Source organism: Rutidosis leptorrhynchoides, chromosome 3 (genome assembly GCF_046630445.1).
Source record: "Rutidosis leptorrhynchoides isolate AG116_Rl617_1_P2 chromosome 3, CSIRO_AGI_Rlap_v1, whole genome shotgun sequence".
Classification (NCBI taxonomy): Eukaryota; Viridiplantae; Streptophyta; class Magnoliopsida; order Asterales; family Asteraceae; genus Rutidosis; species Rutidosis leptorrhynchoides.
In genome coordinates this window covers 610,232,424-610,253,570 of record NC_092335.1, presented here as the reverse complement: position 1 = coordinate 610,253,570, position 21,147 = coordinate 610,232,424, and the positions used below count along the sequence as shown (strand labels likewise).

General features: G+C 35.4%; 1 protein-coding gene, 1 non-coding gene and 1 pseudogene across 2 annotated transcripts; 1 reads left to right on the top strand and 2 right to left on the bottom strand.

The window, feature by feature from the left end:
* Window positions 1-220: 220 nt before the first annotated feature.
* On the bottom strand, window positions 221-7,519 carry LOC139902247 (protein NRT1/ PTR FAMILY 5.5-like). The gene is made up of 6 exons (XM_071884891.1): window positions 7,495-7,519; window positions 7,180-7,361; window positions 6,587-7,104; window positions 5,016-5,810; window positions 969-1,206; window positions 221-796 (listed from the first exon to the last, which is right to left on the bottom strand). Exons 1-6 carry the CDS (start codon window positions 7,517-7,519, stop codon window positions 221-223), a joined length of 2,334 nt encoding a protein of 777 aa, XP_071740992.1.
* A 2,509-nt stretch (window positions 7,520-10,028) lies between these two features.
* LOC139902246 (uncharacterized) lies at window positions 10,029-11,471 on the bottom strand (annotated as a pseudogene).
* A 9,366-nt stretch (window positions 11,472-20,837) lies between these two features.
* Window positions 20,838-20,944, top strand: LOC139903130 (small nucleolar RNA R71). The gene has a single exon (XR_011777974.1). It is a non-coding gene; the product is annotated as a small nucleolar RNA R71 (small nucleolar RNA).
* Window positions 20,945-21,147: the final 203 nt, after the last annotated feature.

Sequence of the window (21,147 nt, the reverse complement as noted above, 5' to 3'; positions counted from 1 at the left end):
CACGAATGCAGCTATCGAATAACACATTGTGGCGTAGATCATAGCATGTGTTACTTCCTTATGAAATATTTTTCTGTTATTGTCCCTTTTGTTGTTTTTTGAAACTGTTCTTGATTCCGTGTGGTATTGAACCTTTGTAGAAATATATACGTTAATAAGGTGTGACATGTTAATGATTTCACAGTCGAAGAATACCATGGGTTTCAAGTACTTTTCTTGTTCAAAAAAATAGTTGTTCCCGATTGAACTTAATAGGATAAGGATAACGAAGACAACCCCCATCTGTAACATCCTTACAATTGTTATTTTCTGGTAGAAACCAACCGAATCGTAAGGGAGTTCTTGACATATTTTTGAAATAGAGGCCCCAAAGACTCAAAATACTTGTAACCTGACTTGTTTCAGGCTTATCGATGTATAGTTTGTGCGACCATGATTTTCCCATCAAGTAAAACAAGGCTATCGAGCTACAAACTGATGAAATCCCGAAAATGATTGACCAAGGTGCTAGAAGCAGAAAACCTGCTTGCACCGCTATATAATCGCCTCCGAATGTTACTAAGCCTCTGAAAGGGACATTTAGCCTCATTGTCATCAGTTCGTTTACATCACTTTTGTAATTTATTGTTTTTATGGTAGCACTATAAGAAGATCTTCCAATCATTATCAATACAAGAGCCAAATAGAAAAACGATTGTTGCGTTTCACTTATACATTTCATTTTGTACTCGCTACATGATCCAATAATAAGTCTATAAAGCCATGATGGCGTTGAGATCGACATAAGCCCCATTCCCTATCCAAGAAACCAAACAAGTTCATCAATCCGCTAAATCTTATATACAAATTTCTTTTAGTTTTAATTCTTAAGGATAGACCATCCTAAAATAGCCTGGTGGTTGGAACCTGACAAGAGATCTTAGGTTCAAATCTCACTAAAAGTATATCACGAGATTAAAATGACTAACCAATGCAGAAGATATGGTTGAGAAGATGAGCATCCAGTAACTGCTGATATAGTTATCCAACAGAAACAGAAAGACCAACGACAAGATGTGAGTGTTCCCCACCCAGATGTTTAACAAACCAGCAGCATACATGATTCCGGTTTCCCAAACATCCGTTAAATATATGATCATCAAAATCAATGCTAATCTTTCAATTATCCTTGCAAGACATAAAACTGCACGTACGGATGAGATTGAACTTAATGAACATACAAAATATAATAAATATTGAATAAAGGCATACATATATTATGATTAGATAAAGAGAATCACATGAACAAGTGAATAAACAAAAGATGGTGTCTTACTACAAATGGCTTCTAAGAAGTTCACCATTATGCTTAGTTTGGATGTTTACTAAGAAAAAGATACATATCAAATGAAAGAAAGTTATATGATGACATTCAAGTTTATCTTTTGAGCAAATGAAGGGTTATTGAGTATTTGATCATTAATTATTTACCAAAATATTCCTATGGGGACTGTTAGGCCTGCTGCACAAAGACTTTCTTTAGTTGACTAAAGATGCAACTTACACCAAACAAACATCTCTTAATTAATAAATTAATTAATTTTAATAAAAAAGAATAAAAATAATAATAATAATAATAATAATAATAATAATAATAATAATAATAATAATAATAATAATAATAATAGTAATAATAATGATGATGATAGAAGTAATAATATTAATAAAAAGATTAATAATAATAATTAATAATAATAACAATAATAATAACAATAATAATAATAATAATAATAACAACAATAATAATAATAATAATAATAATAATAATAGTAATAATAATAATAATAATAACAATAATAATAATAACAATAATAATAATAATAATAATAATAATAATAATAATAATAATAATAATAATAATAATAATAATAGTAAATATAATAGTAAAAATAATAGTAATAAATAATAATAATAATAATAATAATAATAATAATAATAATAATACTTATAATAATAATAATAATAATAATAATAATAATAATAATAATAATAATAATAATAATAATAATAATAATAATAGTAGTAGTAGTAGTAGTAGTAGTAATAATAGTAGTAGTAGTAGTAGTAGTAGTAGTAGTAATAATAATAATAATAATAATAATAATAATAATAATAATAATAATAATAATAATAATAATAATAATAATAATAATAATAATAATAATAATAATAATAATAATAATAATAATAATAATAATATACAGTGTATCTTACGAAATGCAAGTTTTGTCCATGTGATTACAGGTAGATAATGAGTTTGTTTAAAGTCTCCTTCAAGTGGGAGATTGTTGGGAGTGCGAAGAAGTTTAACCAAGTCGAACGTATACTGCTGGAGCAAATCTCGCGATTGGGAGGATACTGTCCCAGTTGCGAGGGAAGTAAGTAGAAAAGCTGCAACCTTCGATTAAATAATAATAATAATAATAATAATAATAATAATAATAATAATAATAATAATAATAATAATAATAATAATAATAATAGTAATAAATAATAGTAATAAATAATAATAATAATAATAATAATAATAATAATAATAATAATAATAATAATAATAATAATAATAATAATAATAATATACAGTGTATCTTACGAAATGCAAGTTTTGTCCATGTGATTACAGGTAGATAATGGGTTTGTTTAAAGTCTCCTTCAAGTGGGAGATTGTTGGGAGTGCGAAGAAGTTTAACCAAGTCGAACGTATACTGGTGGAGCAAATCTCGCGATTGGGAGAATATTGTCTCGGTTGCGAGGGAAGTAAGTAGAAAAGCTGCAACCTTCGATCATAAGCTTGTGATCGCGAGAATATGGTAGCTTAAATCTCATGATCGCGAGAATCACACTAGGCGGCCAGAATTTGAACTTTTTAAGGACTCCTCGTTGTTGCGATTCTAACTCCTATAACATTATAAATACCCTCATATGTAACCTGTAAATGTACCTACGAATTTAATAAAGAATTCACTTTGGTTGGCCGTGGATTAAAGCAATCACTTTGATTGCATATAACCACGTTGTATTCTAGTGTTTTTACGTTCTTGCAAAATATTCTCCCTTTTCATTATAGTTTGATCCGTTTATTGTCAGTGGTTTGATAACCTAGTGTTTTTTTTTTTTATGACCTAATGTTATCAAATTTTGTTAGGGCTAACTCGCGCATTCATAACATGTAACGTTTTAAACACTTACTAAACCTAACAAATTGGATCAGACCAGCTGAATATTCAAAAATCCACCAAGGAAAGTTCACGGTATACTCAGAAAAGTTCTCGGCACTTTAAATTAGATCTCCATTCCACTAAATATGATGCCTAAACCTCAAATTACTTTCACTGACTTCTTCTATACACTTCCAGTAACATAAATCACCTTTAACTCTAACCAAAACACAATTAAATCACGTTTATCAATCAAAACTCAGAGGACGAAGCTCACGAACAAAACCGGACCTAATTTGATCAAATTTATCTTTTTGTTGTTGATATATGCTATATATTTGATTTGAATCTATTCTATACCTATAAACTAATCAGTCACCTCTTAAATCCAACTACCTCTTGAATCCTGAACTTTGATCCGAACTCAAAACTTAAAACGCATGCTACAAAAGCTCTCTGAATGATCAACTTATGGACACAAAAGCTTAGGCCCATGTTTGGTTCACTGAATGCCAAGGAAATCTGAGGGAAATGGAATTGAATTTCTTATACAGCTTATTAAATTCTTTGAAATATGTGGAATGGAATGTTCATTCATTCAAGATGTTGATGGATTTGAATTCCTTCAAACATTAAATCTATGAAAAAATCAAAACATTCTCAAATATTTGCGTTTATATTTTAAGTACATTTCAAACTCGCGTATTCAATACGCGTTTCGACGCACGTTTTCACTGCGTTTTTGACGCGACGCGCGTTTTTGACGTGCGTTTCGAAGTGCACTTTTGACGCGCATTTTAGATTCGCGAATCTGATAATTTCAATTAGAAACGTGAGTCTAAAAATTAAAGCAAAAATTAGAAACATAAAAAAATTTGAATAACTTTTGGAATTTGCTAACGAAGGTGTAAGGGTTGTCGTTAAGATGCATAAAAAACTTGTAGATGGCAGTTACGTTTGACTTTAATATGGCGGTTATTGAATTGTGAAAGCTTTTTATGCACGTTAACGACAACCCTAAGGGCTGTCTAGCATTTTTCATAACTTTTTAGTTATTTTAAAAAATGAAATTCAATTCCATTCCATTTGAATAAAAAACATATTTTTCACATTTCATGAAATTTATCAATTCCAGTTTCTTCGAATTTCAATTCTTTTGACACATTCAATTCCTTTCAAACGCATTGTTCAAATCAAATGGGGTATTAAATTTAAACAAGTAGCTACTGTGGATTAATTCCTAAACTATAAACCGAACTAGCAAAGCTTATATCAATCCATAACATCCTCTAATTCCTCAGATTTGATATCGTGGCCAGAATATCTCAAACTTGAAAAAATTCATAAAAACTCAATTATCGAATTACATCTGATATCACTTGTAAGACCTCTAATTTATAATGAAAATGACTTTGTGTTTGTATATGTGTAGATTGAGATACAGAATCGTAGAAATTGTATTAATTGTGCTAAATGATTACGAAATGTAAGAGAGGAAATATTTCACAAGTTGCTTGAACGTAAACAATGAAACGGCTAAGAGTGGAATGCCTCCCTTGACAGTTAGGTTTGTAAGGAAACTAATGTACAACAAACCATTATCTGAGACTACATGCTAATTTGCAAGTTACCCAGAGTCGTACATAGTGAATCTCCGTAGCCAAAGGGTTTTTCATGCTCCATGAATTCGAACTGGCTGACCTCCCTTTCTACTTTAGTGCAGAATCGCCACTTAGCTACCACCTCATGGTTCTCTCAATATTACCCATATATAGGTTTCTAATTATCGGGTAACCAACAAATATGGTAAAAGCATACCGGCTTTTGTTGAAGTAGTAGGACACCAAAAACCATATGATAAGTACAACTAGACATAATGCAGTTAATGACCAATAAAACAGGTCCAGCCGACTGTTTTCCGTGTAATGTTGGAACCAATTTATTCTCCCTCCGTTCTCACTAACCTTTCCAACTATATACGCAACCAACACGCTGCTCATGTGCCCGACCCCGGTAAATGCCTCAACCATAAACATCTTAAAGTTTTTTATAGGCAAAGAAATCTCATCAGCCAAGAAAAAATGAATAACTAGCTCCAAACTTGCATCAACAAAACCAAGAAACAAAAACTGCGGAAATAGCCAAAACATTGACATTGGAATGATTTCACCTGAATTGTTTGAAATACCATGTAATCTTATCACTCCTAATCTTGACTTTTCCACTAATGCAGCTATCGAATAACATATTATGGCATAGATCATAGCATCCGTTACTGCCTTATGAAGCACTTCTTTGTTTTCGTCGTTATTTTTGATAATTTTTCTTGATTCCTCTTGGTGCTGAACTTTTGTAGATATATACATATTAATAAGGTTTTTCAAGTTAATGACTTCAATGCCAAAAATCACCGTGGGTTTCAAGTACTTTGCTTGTGCAATGAAATAAGTGTTACCAATTGAACTTAATAGGACAAGGATAACGAAGACAACCCCCATCCGAAACATCCGTACGACTGTTTTTGTAATTTCGACTTCTTGAAGGCTACAAAGTGTCCATCTGCTTTGCCTTTTGTAGCCAATAGGAGGTCGGATTGCCGCTTTCTCTAAGAACCTAAAACACAATTACTCAAATTAGACAAAAAAAGGGAATGTTTGTAATTAGAGACATGTGCATCAATTGAAGATATTATAAACATATAAACTAGATGCATGTTGTAAAAGTTGGTGTAATTGATGATTAGTAGCCACGGGGTCAAGGGGCAGCACTTCTAGCAGGGTCTAAGGGGCAAAGCCGCTTATGAAATGAGAAAATTAAAGAGTTCACACTGATGAGTTTCGATTTAAACTTTTACAAATATTTAGTTTCCTGATATCCGTAACCATTTTTTAACTACATGAATTGTGGGTGTATTCATGCTTATTTTCATAAACAAGTTCAATACGAACAAACATTATATCTATTTTGCATCCCAAAACATATTCATTCTCTTGTTTTCTTTCTTTGAACAACAGTTTGAGATTATCCAGGGGGACTAAACTACCTACGTGATCATCTCCCGCAGTTGCATAACCCGCCCACAACTGCTGCCCTGGAGAAAACTCAGACCAATCCTAAAGCATGACCGATAAAACCCCCCTCCCGCTGCCCCGCAACGCTATGTGCGAAAGGCAACTTTGGTGGATTTCAAGATCAAGGGAATATTCTTGCGTGCAATATTGTCACCCAGGGAATCGAACTCTCAACCTCTAACAAAGAGGTATAGGCCATTATCAATGGACTAACAACACAAAGATCAAAACATATTCATTCTCTTAGTTTTATTTCCAAAGCAAATCACAATTAACCATAATGAAAGATTGTTGATAACACTAAAATCACCAACAAACCTGAGAGTAGAGCTGCAATGTAGGGGCGAATCATCTATTTTAATTTTATTGGAGAAACTAGCCGAACCGTAAGGGAGTTTTTGGGATATGTTTGAAATAGAGGCCACAAAGACTCTTAAAATCGTTGTAACCTGACTTGTTTCAGGCTTATCGATGTATAATTTGTGCGACCATGATTTTCCCATCGAGTGAAACAACGCCATCGAGCTATAAACTGAAGAAATCCCGAAAATGATTGACCAAGGTGCTAGAAGCAGAACACCAGCTTGCAGCGCTATATAATCACCTCCAGATGTTACTATTTCCCTCGTCGACTTCTGCTCATTTGCATCGCCTTTGTAATTCATTGTTTCCATGGTAGCATCACTAGAAGATCTTCCAATCATTATCAATACAAGAGCGAGATAGAAAAACGATTGTTGCATTTCGCTAACGCATTTCATTTTGTATTCGCTACATGATCCAGTAATAAGTCTATATGGCCATGATGGCGTTGATATCGACATAAGCGCCATACCCTATATAAGAAACCAAACAAGTTCATCAATTCGCTAAATCTTATATACAAGTTTCTTCTGTTTAATATGACTAACCAATGCAGAGGCTGTGGTTGAGAAGATGAGCATCCAATAACTGCTGATGTAGTTATCCAACAGAAACAGAAAGATCAACGGCAAGACTTTAGTGGTCCCCACCCAGATGTTTATCAGACCGGCAGCATACGTAATTCCGGTTTCCCAAACATCCATTAAATATATGAGCACCATAGGCACCGCTAATCTTTCAACTTTCCCAGCGTGACGTAAAACTGCATGGATGTGATTGGATTAAAATGAACATAAAAAAAAATATAATTGTGAATAAATGCATACAACTGAATACACAAAATTTAGATGGTGGCTTACTACGAACAGCTTCCAAGAAGTTGACCATTTTGCTTGGTTTGGATGTTTACTAGAAAAAGGTATAACATAAATATAAGAATTACAAGCCACACAAAGAAATAATTCAACCTAAAGAAATTTGTGTGATCACATTCAGGTTTATCTTTTGAGTTAGCGAAGGGTTATTGAGTATTTGATCATTGATTATTGTTCATGCATATTTTTTTTCAAGGGGAAACCTACACACGAACAGCAATGCGAAAGGGTTTTTTTAGGCGTCAACGTCGTTGATCTCCGGTCCGGTTACCGTGAATAACCCGTACCCGAGATGATGATCTCGGGAGGGTGGCCAACGAATTGCCCGCCGGTCGATAGTCGGACCCTATCGACGGCAAAGGGAGAAAAAACCCTACAAGACCCGTAGGTAAAAACCCTAGTGTTGCGATCGTGAAGACGATCGTGGAGAAGATCCGGCGAGAACTGCCGTATGCGTTGCGGACATGCGGTGTGATCGAATGACCGTATGAGATGTATGCGATTGGGAGATTGTGAACTTGATGTAGGTTTTGCCCCATATTTATAGATGGGAATTAGGGTTACTTGACTTGGGGCCCAAGTTAATTGCGTAGACCCTAATTTGGCCAAAACCCTACGTCATCAAGTCCCCCAAGTTCGGTATGATATTTTTGTCAAGTATCGTATCGAACTTCCCATTATGCTGCGGAAAATAAGTTCACAGGAGCCTGCGCAAACAACTGTGCGTAAACCCGCGAACATATGCGCAAAAAACCGCATGCAAAATGCGTGGGGAAACCGCATGAACTAGCATGCGTAAAACCGCATGAAAATTGCGTCTAAAGTCGCGGACAACTGTGCGCAAAGCGTGCGTAACCTGGACAAAAGCGTGTGGACAGTTGCGCAAGCGCGCGAACATCTGCGCTAAATATTCATGTACTTAAACCGCATATAACGAATTAAAAGCTCAATAAGAAAAGACAAACCTTCTCAAACCGAACGATAGACGGTAGAAACACGAGACATAATGCATCGTGCCCCACGGTGGGCACCAATTGTTCATGCATATTTTTTTCAAGGGGAAACCTACACACGAACAGCAATGCGAAAGGGTTTTTTTAGGCGTCAACGTCGTTGATCTCCGGTCCGGTTACCGTGAATAACCCGTACCCGAGATGATGATCTCGGGAGGGTGGCCAACGAATTGCCCGCCGGTCGATAGTCGGACTCTATCGACGGCAAAGGGAGAAAAAACCCAACAAGACCCGTAGGTAAAAACCCTAGTGTTGCGATCGTGAAGACGATCGTGGAGAAGATCCGGCGAGAACTGCCGTATGCGTTGCGGACTTGCGGTGGTGGAGGAGTTGCGGTGTGATCGAATGACCGTATGAGATGTATGCGATTGGGAGATTGTGAACTTGATGTAGGTTTTGCCCCATATTTATAGATGGGAATTAGGGTTACTTGAATTGGGGCCCAAGTTAATTGCGTAGACCCTAATTGGGCCAAAACCCTACGTCATCAATTATATAACAAAATATTCCTATGGGGACATATAAGGCCTATGCACGACTTTTTTTCATTTTTTTATTAGGTTTAAGAGTCAATAACGGAGTCGGAATTCAATGTCCGAACTCACTCACCCGTTCATTTCCTTTGACGAACCATTGCAAAACCTACTGCCCTCAAGAGGAAACTCCTACTACGAATCTATACGGCATCGCGTCGAACCTCTAACCTTCCTTATGGGAAGTCAGGTCATACCAACACACCAACACCTTACGGTTTACAACTTTTTTTCATTGACTATCCAATGCAACTTACACAAAAGAAACATCTCTTAATTAATTAATTAATTAATAATAATAATAGATATAAATAAATAATTAATAACAATAATATATAGTATATCTTACGAAATGCAAGTATTGTCCATGTGATTATACATTATAGGCAGATTTTGTCCTAGGGTTTTCATCTTGTGTGCTTAGAGTCCAAAGTATTGTCCACGTGATTACTTATTCTTTCACACAATCTTCATCATTTCACTATTCTCATCTATATCTTCGGTATTAATGTTCTTATTTAAACTAACTACACGATAATAACTTCCAAATAAACTAAGTATTGACCTTTTTACCACTTTTCTCTGAGACCACTCCCAACCATGACGTACTTCCTCCCCAGGACATACCGCCACATCAGCGTCACATCAGCTTTCTCTCTCCATTTATTTTTCATTCCCTCTCTATCACACACCACTACCAACTATGACATCCTCCCTCCCCATCACATGACCCCACATATTTTATTAATATTTATTACTACTATTATTATTATTATTATTATTATTATTATTATTATTATTATTATTATTATTATTATTATTATTTCGAATATAATTATTAAAATCCATTTTTTCGAATATATATTTTTTTGAACAACACTTTTATTATATAACATTAATACGGTTACATTTATTTTAAAAAAAAAATACATAATCAAAAGTCACATTAACTAAACATAAATTAAAAATTATGAAACTATGTGTCATCTTTGTCCAAGTCCACGTCTTCATTTTCATTTTCATCGTCGCTTTCATCCTCGCTTTCTTCAACATCTTCGGCGGTGTTGGAAGTTCCAGCTTCTGGAGCGGCTCGGGCATGTGGAACGTGCCGAACACGGAAATTAGCCGGAAGATTCCAAATGTGTTCGATGAGCTTTTGTCGTAGTAGATGATGAATGGACGAATCTCGTAATTCTTTATTAATGCGCATGTGTGCTTCAACCCTTTCCTGGATTGAGCGATGTGGACGACGAGCTGGCATGTAATTCTCTTCAAGTGAACACATTGCATGTCCATTGTCTTCGGTGATCATATTATGCAAAATAACACAAGCGTGCATAATTCTTCGGATTCTTTCGACATAGAATTGTCGGCACGAGTTTTTTATTATTTGCCATCGACCTTGAAGTACACCGAATGCCCGTTCAATATCTTTCCGAGCAGATTCTTGATATTTTTTAAATTTTGCCCATTTTGGGTCAGGTGGACTTTTGAAAGACTTAACTAGTGTCACCCAATCCGGATATATCCCATCGGTTAGGTAGTAACCTTTATTGAAATTACAACCACTAACCTAAAAATTACACGGTGGAGCCGTGTCTTGAAGTAACTCGTTAAATAAATCAGATTGATTAAGGACATTGATGTCGTTGTTTGAACCAGCGGGTCCAAAATAAGCATGCCAAATCCATAAATCATAAGATGCCACAGCTTCTAACATGATTGTTGGATACCCATGATCGCCTCTAGTATAATGACCTTTATATTTATATGGACAATTTTTCCAAGCCCAATGCATACAATCTAGGCTACCCAACATTCCCGAAAAACCATGTAATTTCGCATGTGCGGATATAAGACGTGCTACGTCTTGTCGAGTAGGTTTTCTCATATACTCCGAACCGTACAAGTGAATCACGCTCTTACAAAAATTATTCAAACAATCGTATGATGTTTGTTGGCCCATATGTAAGTACTCGTCAAAAGCATCAGATGCAGTACCGTATGCTAATTGGCGTATTGCGGATGTACATTTTTGAAAAACATTAAAACCCAACAACCCGATAGCATCCCGCTTTTGATGAAAATATAAAAAATAATCGGGAATAGGTTCTTAAGAGTAATTCATTATACCTTGGCATATGCGTATAAACAATGGTCGACTCATCCTATAACGGCGACGAAAATAATCTCCAGGAAAAGTTGGATTCTCGAAAAAATAATCATTCCATAAACGCATCGCGGTTCCCTCTCGGTCTCTATGAATAAATCTTCGAGGCGCCCTTGGAATTGGTTGATTGACTTCTTCCTCTTCGTCTTTATCTATCTGATCAAGTAGATCGAATGCGACAATATTGAAATTAGAACTTGCAATATCTAACGCATCTTTCGTAAGACTATCCATAATTTTTTTAGTCATTTTTAATGGAATTGAATAAATATTGTGATATAAAAGTAGAGATTGTATGAAGTGATAGTGTAATGGTATAGAGGTATATATAGTGGGGGTTGGAAAAAAAATAAAAAAAAAAGTACCAACGGCATTATAGCCGTTTGAAACAAATAAATATAATCAATAATAAATGTTTTATACCGTCCTCAAAATATTATAGCGAAGACATCCACCAGCACGGAACCAGGAGAGAGGAATAAGGGCGGCTGATGGCGGGATGAATGCCATCGGCGCCCTTGAGGGCGGTGGTGATGACAGTGTGAGGGCGGAGCCCGTTGGGAGTGCTCTGAGTGACGACAATGTTGATTGCATTTAGACTGTAATTAACGCATGCGTGATGGTGGGCTTTTGGAGCATCACCCCACCCATCACGTCATAATGAAGCGGCATCCAACAAAAAAAATGTTGGCGTGAGGCTTGCATCACAGGAAGCTTTTTATGCGTGATAAATACTTCAACTAATCACAAATTAGGTAAATTTAATTACAATTTAATTAATAAAATAATTAAAAAGGGTGGGACCAACTCTCTATCACACTCCATCCCTCAGACCCCATTACAAACTCCATCACTTCATCACACTATCACACTTGGCACATCAGCGCATCAGCAATATACCCCACAAAAACACCTCATCGAGATTATGTAAGAAAATTTATTGGAATGGAGTTATACATAGTTATACGTTGAAAGGAGTGTAACTACCTTTTATTTAACTACATGATACAATGAACTTTACACATATGAGAAAGAGAATCACAATCTCCAAACACATTTCTTATAATGTTTCGTTTGAGAGCAAGAATAGAAGCATAAAAAATATATTTCCCCTTTGAACTCATTAGCGAGACATTCAATAGCTAGAGCTCAAGGTTCGAGTATGGGCATGATGACGATTTGAAAGAAGTGTGTTCGATATGGTTGATGACTCGATCAAACGACAGGGTTGTGTGTCTTGCAACTTGTGTCGAGATCTAGAGACTTTGTTGATCGCGGTGAACTTAGGGTATGTCTATGTATCCATGAAAGTTGATCACACCAGGGTTGGTCTGATCTTGGCGGGTTATGATGTAACGGTGCGCGCGGTTGCATTATGATGGTGATTTACTCGCAAAGGGTTACGGAGTCTAAGGGGTCGGTTCGATAGGGTTTTGTTGCAGAAGATACACAGAGAGATTTTTTGAAAGATGCGGGTGACGGGTCAGGTTCTTGTTCCTCGTTATCCCGTACGAAGGAACGATTGAGCAAAATTCGAATATTCAAGCGCATCTGCAGAATAAAATTCATAGTGGGTTCGTTAACCGTTGGATCGCCTTGAAAATTTTACTGTAAGTAAAAGACATACATATCTAGTTGCTATAAAATTTAAGGTCGACCGGACCGTTGGATTTTGAGATACGATTTTTCGAATAAGGGTAGTTTTCGGGATGAATTTTTTTCGGGTTTGAAGACGCAAGTGCGAGACGGATTTGTCTCGTGAAACTTTAAGCGATACAAAATATGTTTTCAGAGATGTGGGTTTGTTATGGAAGCTCAGGAGTTTTATTTTCCTCTCGGTTTAGAGCGGTTGTTGTAATGAACAAGATACATCAGGTTGAAAGTCGATAGTGGGAGTATCGGGGAAGTTTGCTGCTTGCGGGGGTTTGGAAACGGGATGAACAATGTTGTATGGTCAATATTCCAGGGTTTATGAAGTATGCGGGCGGATTAGAGTTCCTAGTCACTAAAGGAAATTAATTGTCGAAGGGTGTTGGATAGAACGCATTCAACGGTTGCTCGGGTTTGGTTGATGTTTCAATGGAAGGAGCGGTTCTCTTCGAGGGTGATCAATTAGGAGTCTTTAGGTGATGGAAGAGGGATGGATAATCTTGTAAGTCCCAAAACTTGAGCTTTCTAGGATCGTTGAGGGTGTCGGGAACTTGGTGACCGACGGAAGTTATCGAGCTAGTGGGAGTTAGTCGACTAGTGGAGTTTTGGAGATGATTATGCGACGTTGTCTCCAATATTAGTGTGATGATTTCGGGTAACACTAGGGCTTCGGGTACTTGTTTTACTCTCCGATGGCAAAGAAATTTGTGACTAGATGGTGGTACGAACCAAGTTTCTTCTCGAGTAGTCGCGATTTTATTTCTTACTCGTACAGTGGAACGTGCTTGGGATGAGAAGATGGGTTTGTGAAATTGATAGCTATAAGGTGGTCACTGTACCAGTGAGAAAGCGAAAAGGTGAAAAGTTAGTAGATTTTGAGGTTGTGACTGCGTTCTCACTAGAGCCTTGATGAAGAGTCTACGAAGGCGTCTGTTGGATTTTCTGATTGCTGGGAAGGAAAATCATAGATAGACGGTGAAATTCTGTACGAGGGTAATCATTGACATGTGTGTTCAGGATTGGACATGTCTAGAGTGATTGGTGAAGTGGTGTAGTCTCATGAAGAATCCTATAATTGAAGAGTCGTATATTTCAATTGGTCTTCTGGTGTATGAAGATGAGCTACGTGTTAGAAGATGGTGGCGCAAAAATCGAGAGATGACCCAAGCTAGCAACGAAGATTAGATTATTACTCAGGTATTTGAGTGTCGAATGTCTTCCTTCCCATGACGTGGAAGTGTGGTGTATCCCGGGTGTTTATTTGGCGGTGTTCAAATGGAGTTCCATAATTGGGTAATCTAGAGTTGTTGTGGGGGTATAACACAATTGACAAGTGAAGTTGATTACTTTTTGGCGAGTGTAGTTGAAGTACTCTTTATCGAAAGCTGTCATCTCGAGTAGTTGGAATGTGCGTATCCCAAGAAGCTTTCTTGGTGGTATAGATGGGTAGGTTCAATGAAGTCGAGACAGATGATCGAGTGTGAGTTGATAAAATGGGCTGTGTTTAGATGATCCTTCAAGTGGAAGATTGTTGGATGTGTGAAGGATATCAAAACAACAAGAAAAATGTGTTTTAGTGTTAAGACGCGTCGTGGCTCATTAAGGCGTGTCATGGCTCAACACTTGGATTGAGGTTCGAAGGTTGCAATGCTGTCAGGTTCGAAATCATACTTTAAGCCATGGCGCAGCTAATGTGTGCAGCGGTGTATACGAAATACTATTATTTTTATTATGAAATACGATACAATTTACACAAGTTTTATTTATTTATATAGATGTGATATACTTAAACCTTGCTACAACACTTATAGGCAGTGTACCTAATCGTAGAGTAGTGTAGTTTTTAGTAAGTCCGGTTCGTTCTACAGGGAGCTAGCTGAGTTTAACGCTATATTTTTAACAACTATAATTATATAAAATATATATAATTATATATAGTAATATTATTATAAAAGGGGGTTTTTACCGTTTAATGACCGGTTTGTCGATTTTAAATAAAGCGTAAAGATAAATGACGATAATATAAATGATAGAATTTAAATTGCAATAAAGTAAATTGCAGTAATTAAAATGACAGTAAATAAAGGTACGATAAAATATGAAATAAAAGTATTATGCTTATTTAAACTTCCGTAATCATAATGTTTGACGTTTTGATTTTAGTTAATTATTACCCGGGTTAATTGTCCTTTGTCCTGGTTTATTTGATACCTATCTGGTTTTTGTCCATAATAGTCCATCGGTCATAATTATAAAATGCTCGTCAAATTAACCTTATTCCCGAAGTCAAATATTCCAACTAATTAGGGATTTAGACTGTAACAAGGTTTAAATACTTTGTTAATAATTACACCAGGTTATCGACTGCGTGTAATTCAAGATTTTAATACTTTTTTAACAATTACACCAATTATCCTTGTATGTAATCCACCCCTGTTTTAATTAGTCCATGATACATTAATTTATTCACTTGACCATAATGAATAATCAATTACCCAATCCAATTGATTAATTAAATGATTGTAAACGATGTCGTATGAACGTCACTAAATAGGACATTCGTAATCATTTTAATAATTATTAGATTAACTAATTTGAAGATAGGTTCGACAGGTTCCAATGAGTTGTCACTCAATTAGACAATACCCCCCATCTATTAATAGTCATAGTCTAATGTCCACAAGTGTCAGTCTTTTGTCCAAACCCAAATTATGGTACAAAATCCAATAACCCCATCTTAATATTTAGCCCAACATCATAATTACTTCGGCTCAAATAAGCATAATAATAACTTAGTTACGAGACATTAATTTAAAAAGGAAGAACATAGCTTACAGTGGTGATTAATCGCGTAGCGTTACTCGGACAGAGTTCCGACTTTAAAACACGTAAAACATTTCTTACAATAACCCAACTAAACCATAATTTATTATTAATATTAATTTAAAATTATAATTATAATAAATATATTACATATACAGAAGAGAGATTGATATTGGTGTAGTTTTTTCGTCGAGCAGAAGCCTGGTATTTATAGGCATATTTCCTGATTCTGATGCCCATGCGAGTGCATGGGGTTTTAGTGCAAATCTCATGCACTCGCATGGGCTCATGCACTCGAATGGGTTTTATGCCTATTTCCCATGCGATCGCATGACCGTCAGATCCAGCTCACATATTTTTTGTTTTCTTGCTTGTCCACATATTATTATATATATATAATATATATATAATTTATATTAATTATATATATATATATATATATATATATATATATATATATATTATATTATATTCTTGTGCATAGTTGACTTGTAATTTTCGCTCCGTTGTCTCGTACATTTACGCCCGGTTTATGTCTCGGTTCCGGTTTCTCGAACGTCTTTTCGTATGCTTTAATATCTTGTACTTTACGTTCCGCAACTTTTACTCTTGTCAATATTTAGATGTTGATCATCAATAAGTTGAACCACTTGGAGTTTAACTTGTACGTTTGAGCATTCTGGACGTTTGCGTCTTCAAATCTTCGTTTTCTTCTTTTGTCTTCGCACTTATTTATTTAAACCATTATTACATAAAAATAGAACAATTGCAACTAAAAACTTTACATATTGGAAGGATATTGCGCCTAAATATATGTTCATTTGGAGCACTATCAAATATCCCCACACTTGAGCGTTGCTTGTCCTCAAGCAATACATAACTCCAAATAAATTCACACTTCACTCGAATCACTTTTTTATTCTCACACTTTATACATCAGTGATTTTGATACATTGGTATAAACAATGATAGTAACATTGTAGTTTACAGTCCCACATGACTATGAAAATGTAGATCCTTTAAGGAAATTAGATCTTTATGAAAACATTTGATCTTTTGAAAATTCATTATAGCTTTTACCCTAGATAAGTTTTCCGGAATAACCCTTCACCGGTGTTCGCAAATTGTTTTTGTGGGTTTTTTGGGTTTAAAATTTTAAAATTTTAGCTTAAAACTTGTGGTTTTGTGTCACCCACTAGCTAACCTTGTATTAGGAAAGCACACATCCAGTTTACTTGCTCCATATATTACCTTTCGGTAAACTACCGTCCGGTTGTAAAGGAAAGCGTTGAACAAGCAACTGTTAAGGCAATGTATAATGACATGCAGATGTTCATGGTCTAAAACGTGTCGGATGCAATTACTATCCTTTGTAGGAGCAATAGAAAAGATCACCCTATAGTTTTTCGGTCTAGCACAAGGTCCTGTCTTCGACCATGCTATTCAACCACCGTTCTTACAGTTGACACCCGATTTGGTTCAGGTGACCTAATGAATTTTGATGAATTCTTAGAATTTTACGTTCAATGGTAATGAACGCAATGAAAATAGGGTTTTCAGAAAACAAATCGGATTTAATTTGATCAAAATATTTTCTCGTTCAAGCTCGAGTTTAGATATCATTGAATTCCATGAGTTTGAATTCTCAATCTTTAAGGTCAATCTCAAGGATTGAGTAATATCAGTCTTAAAAGCTGATTTTTAATCTTTAAGGAGATTATCCTTTCTGGGGGTCTGATTAATTAGTCTTATCAAGCTAATTTGCACGGCGCCTCCCCATTTTACGAGATAAATCCTTCTCATGGTTAGGATAAATCTGACCACTTGGCGACCCTGTTTAATGTTGAGGTCCGTGGATTTCCAGCTGATTTTCGAGAAAACTTTTCAAGGTTTTTCGTAGACTCTACAACTGGTCTGGACGACAACTTCCTGACCTAAATCAAGAAGCGCGTGTCTTTTTCGAAAGACTTTACTTCCTTTTAATGATGGAATTGATTCATCGTGTAGATCCATCTTTCTTTCAAAGGTATTACAATAAATCGGGTAAAACTGATTAGTTTAGTCCAAAGCAAAAGTACCTGCAATAATCTGTACCAAATATGTGATATGTGTTTTAAAAAAATTGGTAAATTCATCCCACACTTGGCTTTTATTTTATTTATTTGCCTTTTTATTCTCCTTTATTCCATTTTAAATGAATTCTAACGTTTTGGGTTGTTTCTCCATTTATGTTCTCTCCAAGGTAACAATAATTTTGGCATTAACACCTAGTTTTATCGTTCATAAATATGTATAAACATGATTTTGAATTCATTTAGTTGAAAATTTTTCAAATTTTTACAAAATTTGACAATTAAACTAAGTGTAAACCCGAGAGAATTTATAACTCTTCCCCACACTTGAGATCATGCAATGCCCTCATTTACATGAAATCAGACTATAATTATAAATTCATGAGGGTGATTAGTATAGAAAAGTGATTAAAAATACCGAGCGAACATATTATTTTATATCACATTTGATATTTTGCGTCTTGTCGTCAAAATTAATAGCTTTTGCTGAACTTAATGTCAGTCTTTGAAAGTGCGCCGTTTTACCCTGTTTTGTACATGAGACAAACTACAAACATATATATACATACTTTTACATATATATATTTTTTTATAAAACCTTTATTTATTAAAACAATTTAAATGAATAATTTTTAAAATTTTGTTTCCTTTTACTTTAGGTAGTTTCGGTACGTTTACCTAGTCCGTCCCTCGACAAAATTTAAAATTTGTCGTTTTTAAAGCGATTGTTTTAAAAGCAGAGATTTTTGGGTTTTTTTAATTTTTTTGGTATACTTTAGATCAATAATATTAAAAATAATGATAACAAAATTTTTCGCCCCGCCATCGGGTAAAGCAATTTCGGTTCCATGACCTAGTCTTTAACTTACGACGAATTTTAGAAATCATTTTTTTAAACTTAATGAAATAAAGTAAATTTTGTTTTTAAATTCACACAAAACTTAAATTTAAAAAGATGCATATTAATTTTATACAAAACCTACAAAACAAAAATTCATAATGGGGGGAGAAAACTAGTTCTTTAGTGTCTGCTAGCGGAAAAGACCAATCGGATTCCATTCTCGGAACTACACGAGAACAGAACAACTAACTCTAGACAACATTTTCTTTTTAGAACATTTGAATCTCCCCACTCTTAGGTAGCTGTGGTGTCGAAATTGTGATTAACTTCATTGTCAATTTCTCTTGGACCATAATCAACTTGCATATTTGTGACTTTTGTTTTAAGCCATTGGTTAGATTCCTGTGTAATATCCACAAATTCAACTAGTTTTGCCTTTTCTTTAGGCGATAGATTGGATACTAACCAGTTACATAACTTAAAGTTCCTCTTGGTTCTAGCATCGCGAATCTGTTTAATAAGTTTCTTCATTGAACTATTAATAACGGGGTCATTTAATTTCATATCAACAACGGGGTTCTTTGTTATCAAGTTATCATTAGGTGTTACTTCATCTTCCCCACACTTAGGCATTTTATTATTGTTAAGCACTACCGTTGGAGTTGGTAAAACAATATGGTTCTTACCAATCGTTTTTGTTAGTTCAACGGTTTTGGTTGGTGGAGATTTAGACTTTCGACTCACAAAGGTGATCAATTTTTCATCATTACTAAGTGTCATTCTACCTTTTCTTACATCAAATAACGCCCCGGTGGACGCTAAGAATGGTCGACCTAAAATTAGAGGAATGTTTGAGTCCTCTTCTATGTCAATGACAATGAATTCGACTAGAAAGGTTAAATTACCCACTTGAACGGGTAGGTTGTCAGCAATTCCAACTGGGTGCCTAATGGTTTGATCAAAGAGTCGAACACTCATTTTTGTTGGACTTAGATCACCTACTCCTAATCTCTTATATAATGAAAGAGGCATAACACTTATACTTGCACCTAAATCTGCTAGTGCATCATACATGACACAATCACTAAGTAGACAAGGAACAACAAATTCACCCGGATCACCCACCCTGGGTGGAGGTTTCGGTGGAACTATCTTTACCGGGTTTATCTTTACGGTTTTTGTTTCTTGTACTTTCTTATTCTTCTTCTTCTTTCCAGAGGTATCACAAACTTTATTACCTATTACTTGCTCATACTCAACTCCTTTTCTTGGAAACGGGATGGGTGGTCTGTATGGTGCCACCACTGGCTTTACATACTCGGGTGGTGGTGGTGTTGTAACTTCTTCATTGTTACTCACATCTAAAACCTTCCCATCTTCTGATGCTGGTTTTTCAGAATTTGTTACACCATATTAACATTCTCATTCCGAGGATTTACTTCAGTATTACTCGGTAGCTTTCCTTGTTCCCTCTCACTCATCATGCTAGCAAGAGTACCTACGTGTTTTTCTAGATTCAAAATGGAAGCTTGTTCAGTTCTTAATGACTGATCAAACCTCTCATTTGTTTGGGTTTGAGATGTAATAAATTGTGTTTGAGATTCCATTAGCTTTGCCATCATTTCTTCTAGATTTGGCTTTTTCTCTTCGGTTTGTTGTGGTGGTTTATATAAGCTAGGTCTTTGTTGATTGAAAGTGTTGTTTTGAGTTGGTTGGTTATTCGGACCTTGTTGGTTGTATGAGTTATTGTTGGGTCCATTTGGATTGTAAAGAATGTTTTGATTTCGATTGAAGTTTGGCCTTAGCGGTTGATAATTATTTTGATAATTATTTCCCGGCCTTTGGTTCATGTAGGAAACATTCTCACGTTGTTCCATGGTTTGTTCAATGTGACAATCTTTCGTTAAGTGTGATCCACCGCATTGCTCACAACTGATTCGTATTGCGTGATTATCTTTAGTCATCTTTTCCATTCGTCTCTCGAAAGCATCTATTTTTGCGGAAACGGAATCAAAGTCATGGCTAGAATCGGCTCTAGCTGCTTTAGATGAACGAAAGATATCTTTTTCTTGATGCCACTCATGCGAGTGGGAGGCTGTGTTATCAATGATTTTGTGAGCTTCGGTTGCGGTTTTCTTCATAATGGAACCACCAACTGCTGTGTCGATGTCTTTTCGTGTAGCAATGTCGACACCTTGGTAGAATATTTGTACTATTTGATAAGTGTCTAAACCGTGCTGAGGACATCCTCTCAACAACTTTCTGAATCTTGTCCATGCCTCATATAATGTTTCATTTGGCTTTTGCGTGAACGTAACAATTTCTCCTTGAAGTCTCACGGCTTTAGATGCCGAAAAGAATCTTTTAAGAAATTTCTCAACTAAAACATCCCATGTGTCAATCGCCCCTTCAGGTAACGATTCTAACCAATCTTTGGCTTCTCCCTTTAAAGTCCAGGGAAATAACATGAGATAGATCTGTTCATCCTCAACTTCTCTGATTTTGAATAGAATACAGATCCTATTAAAGGTTCGAAGAT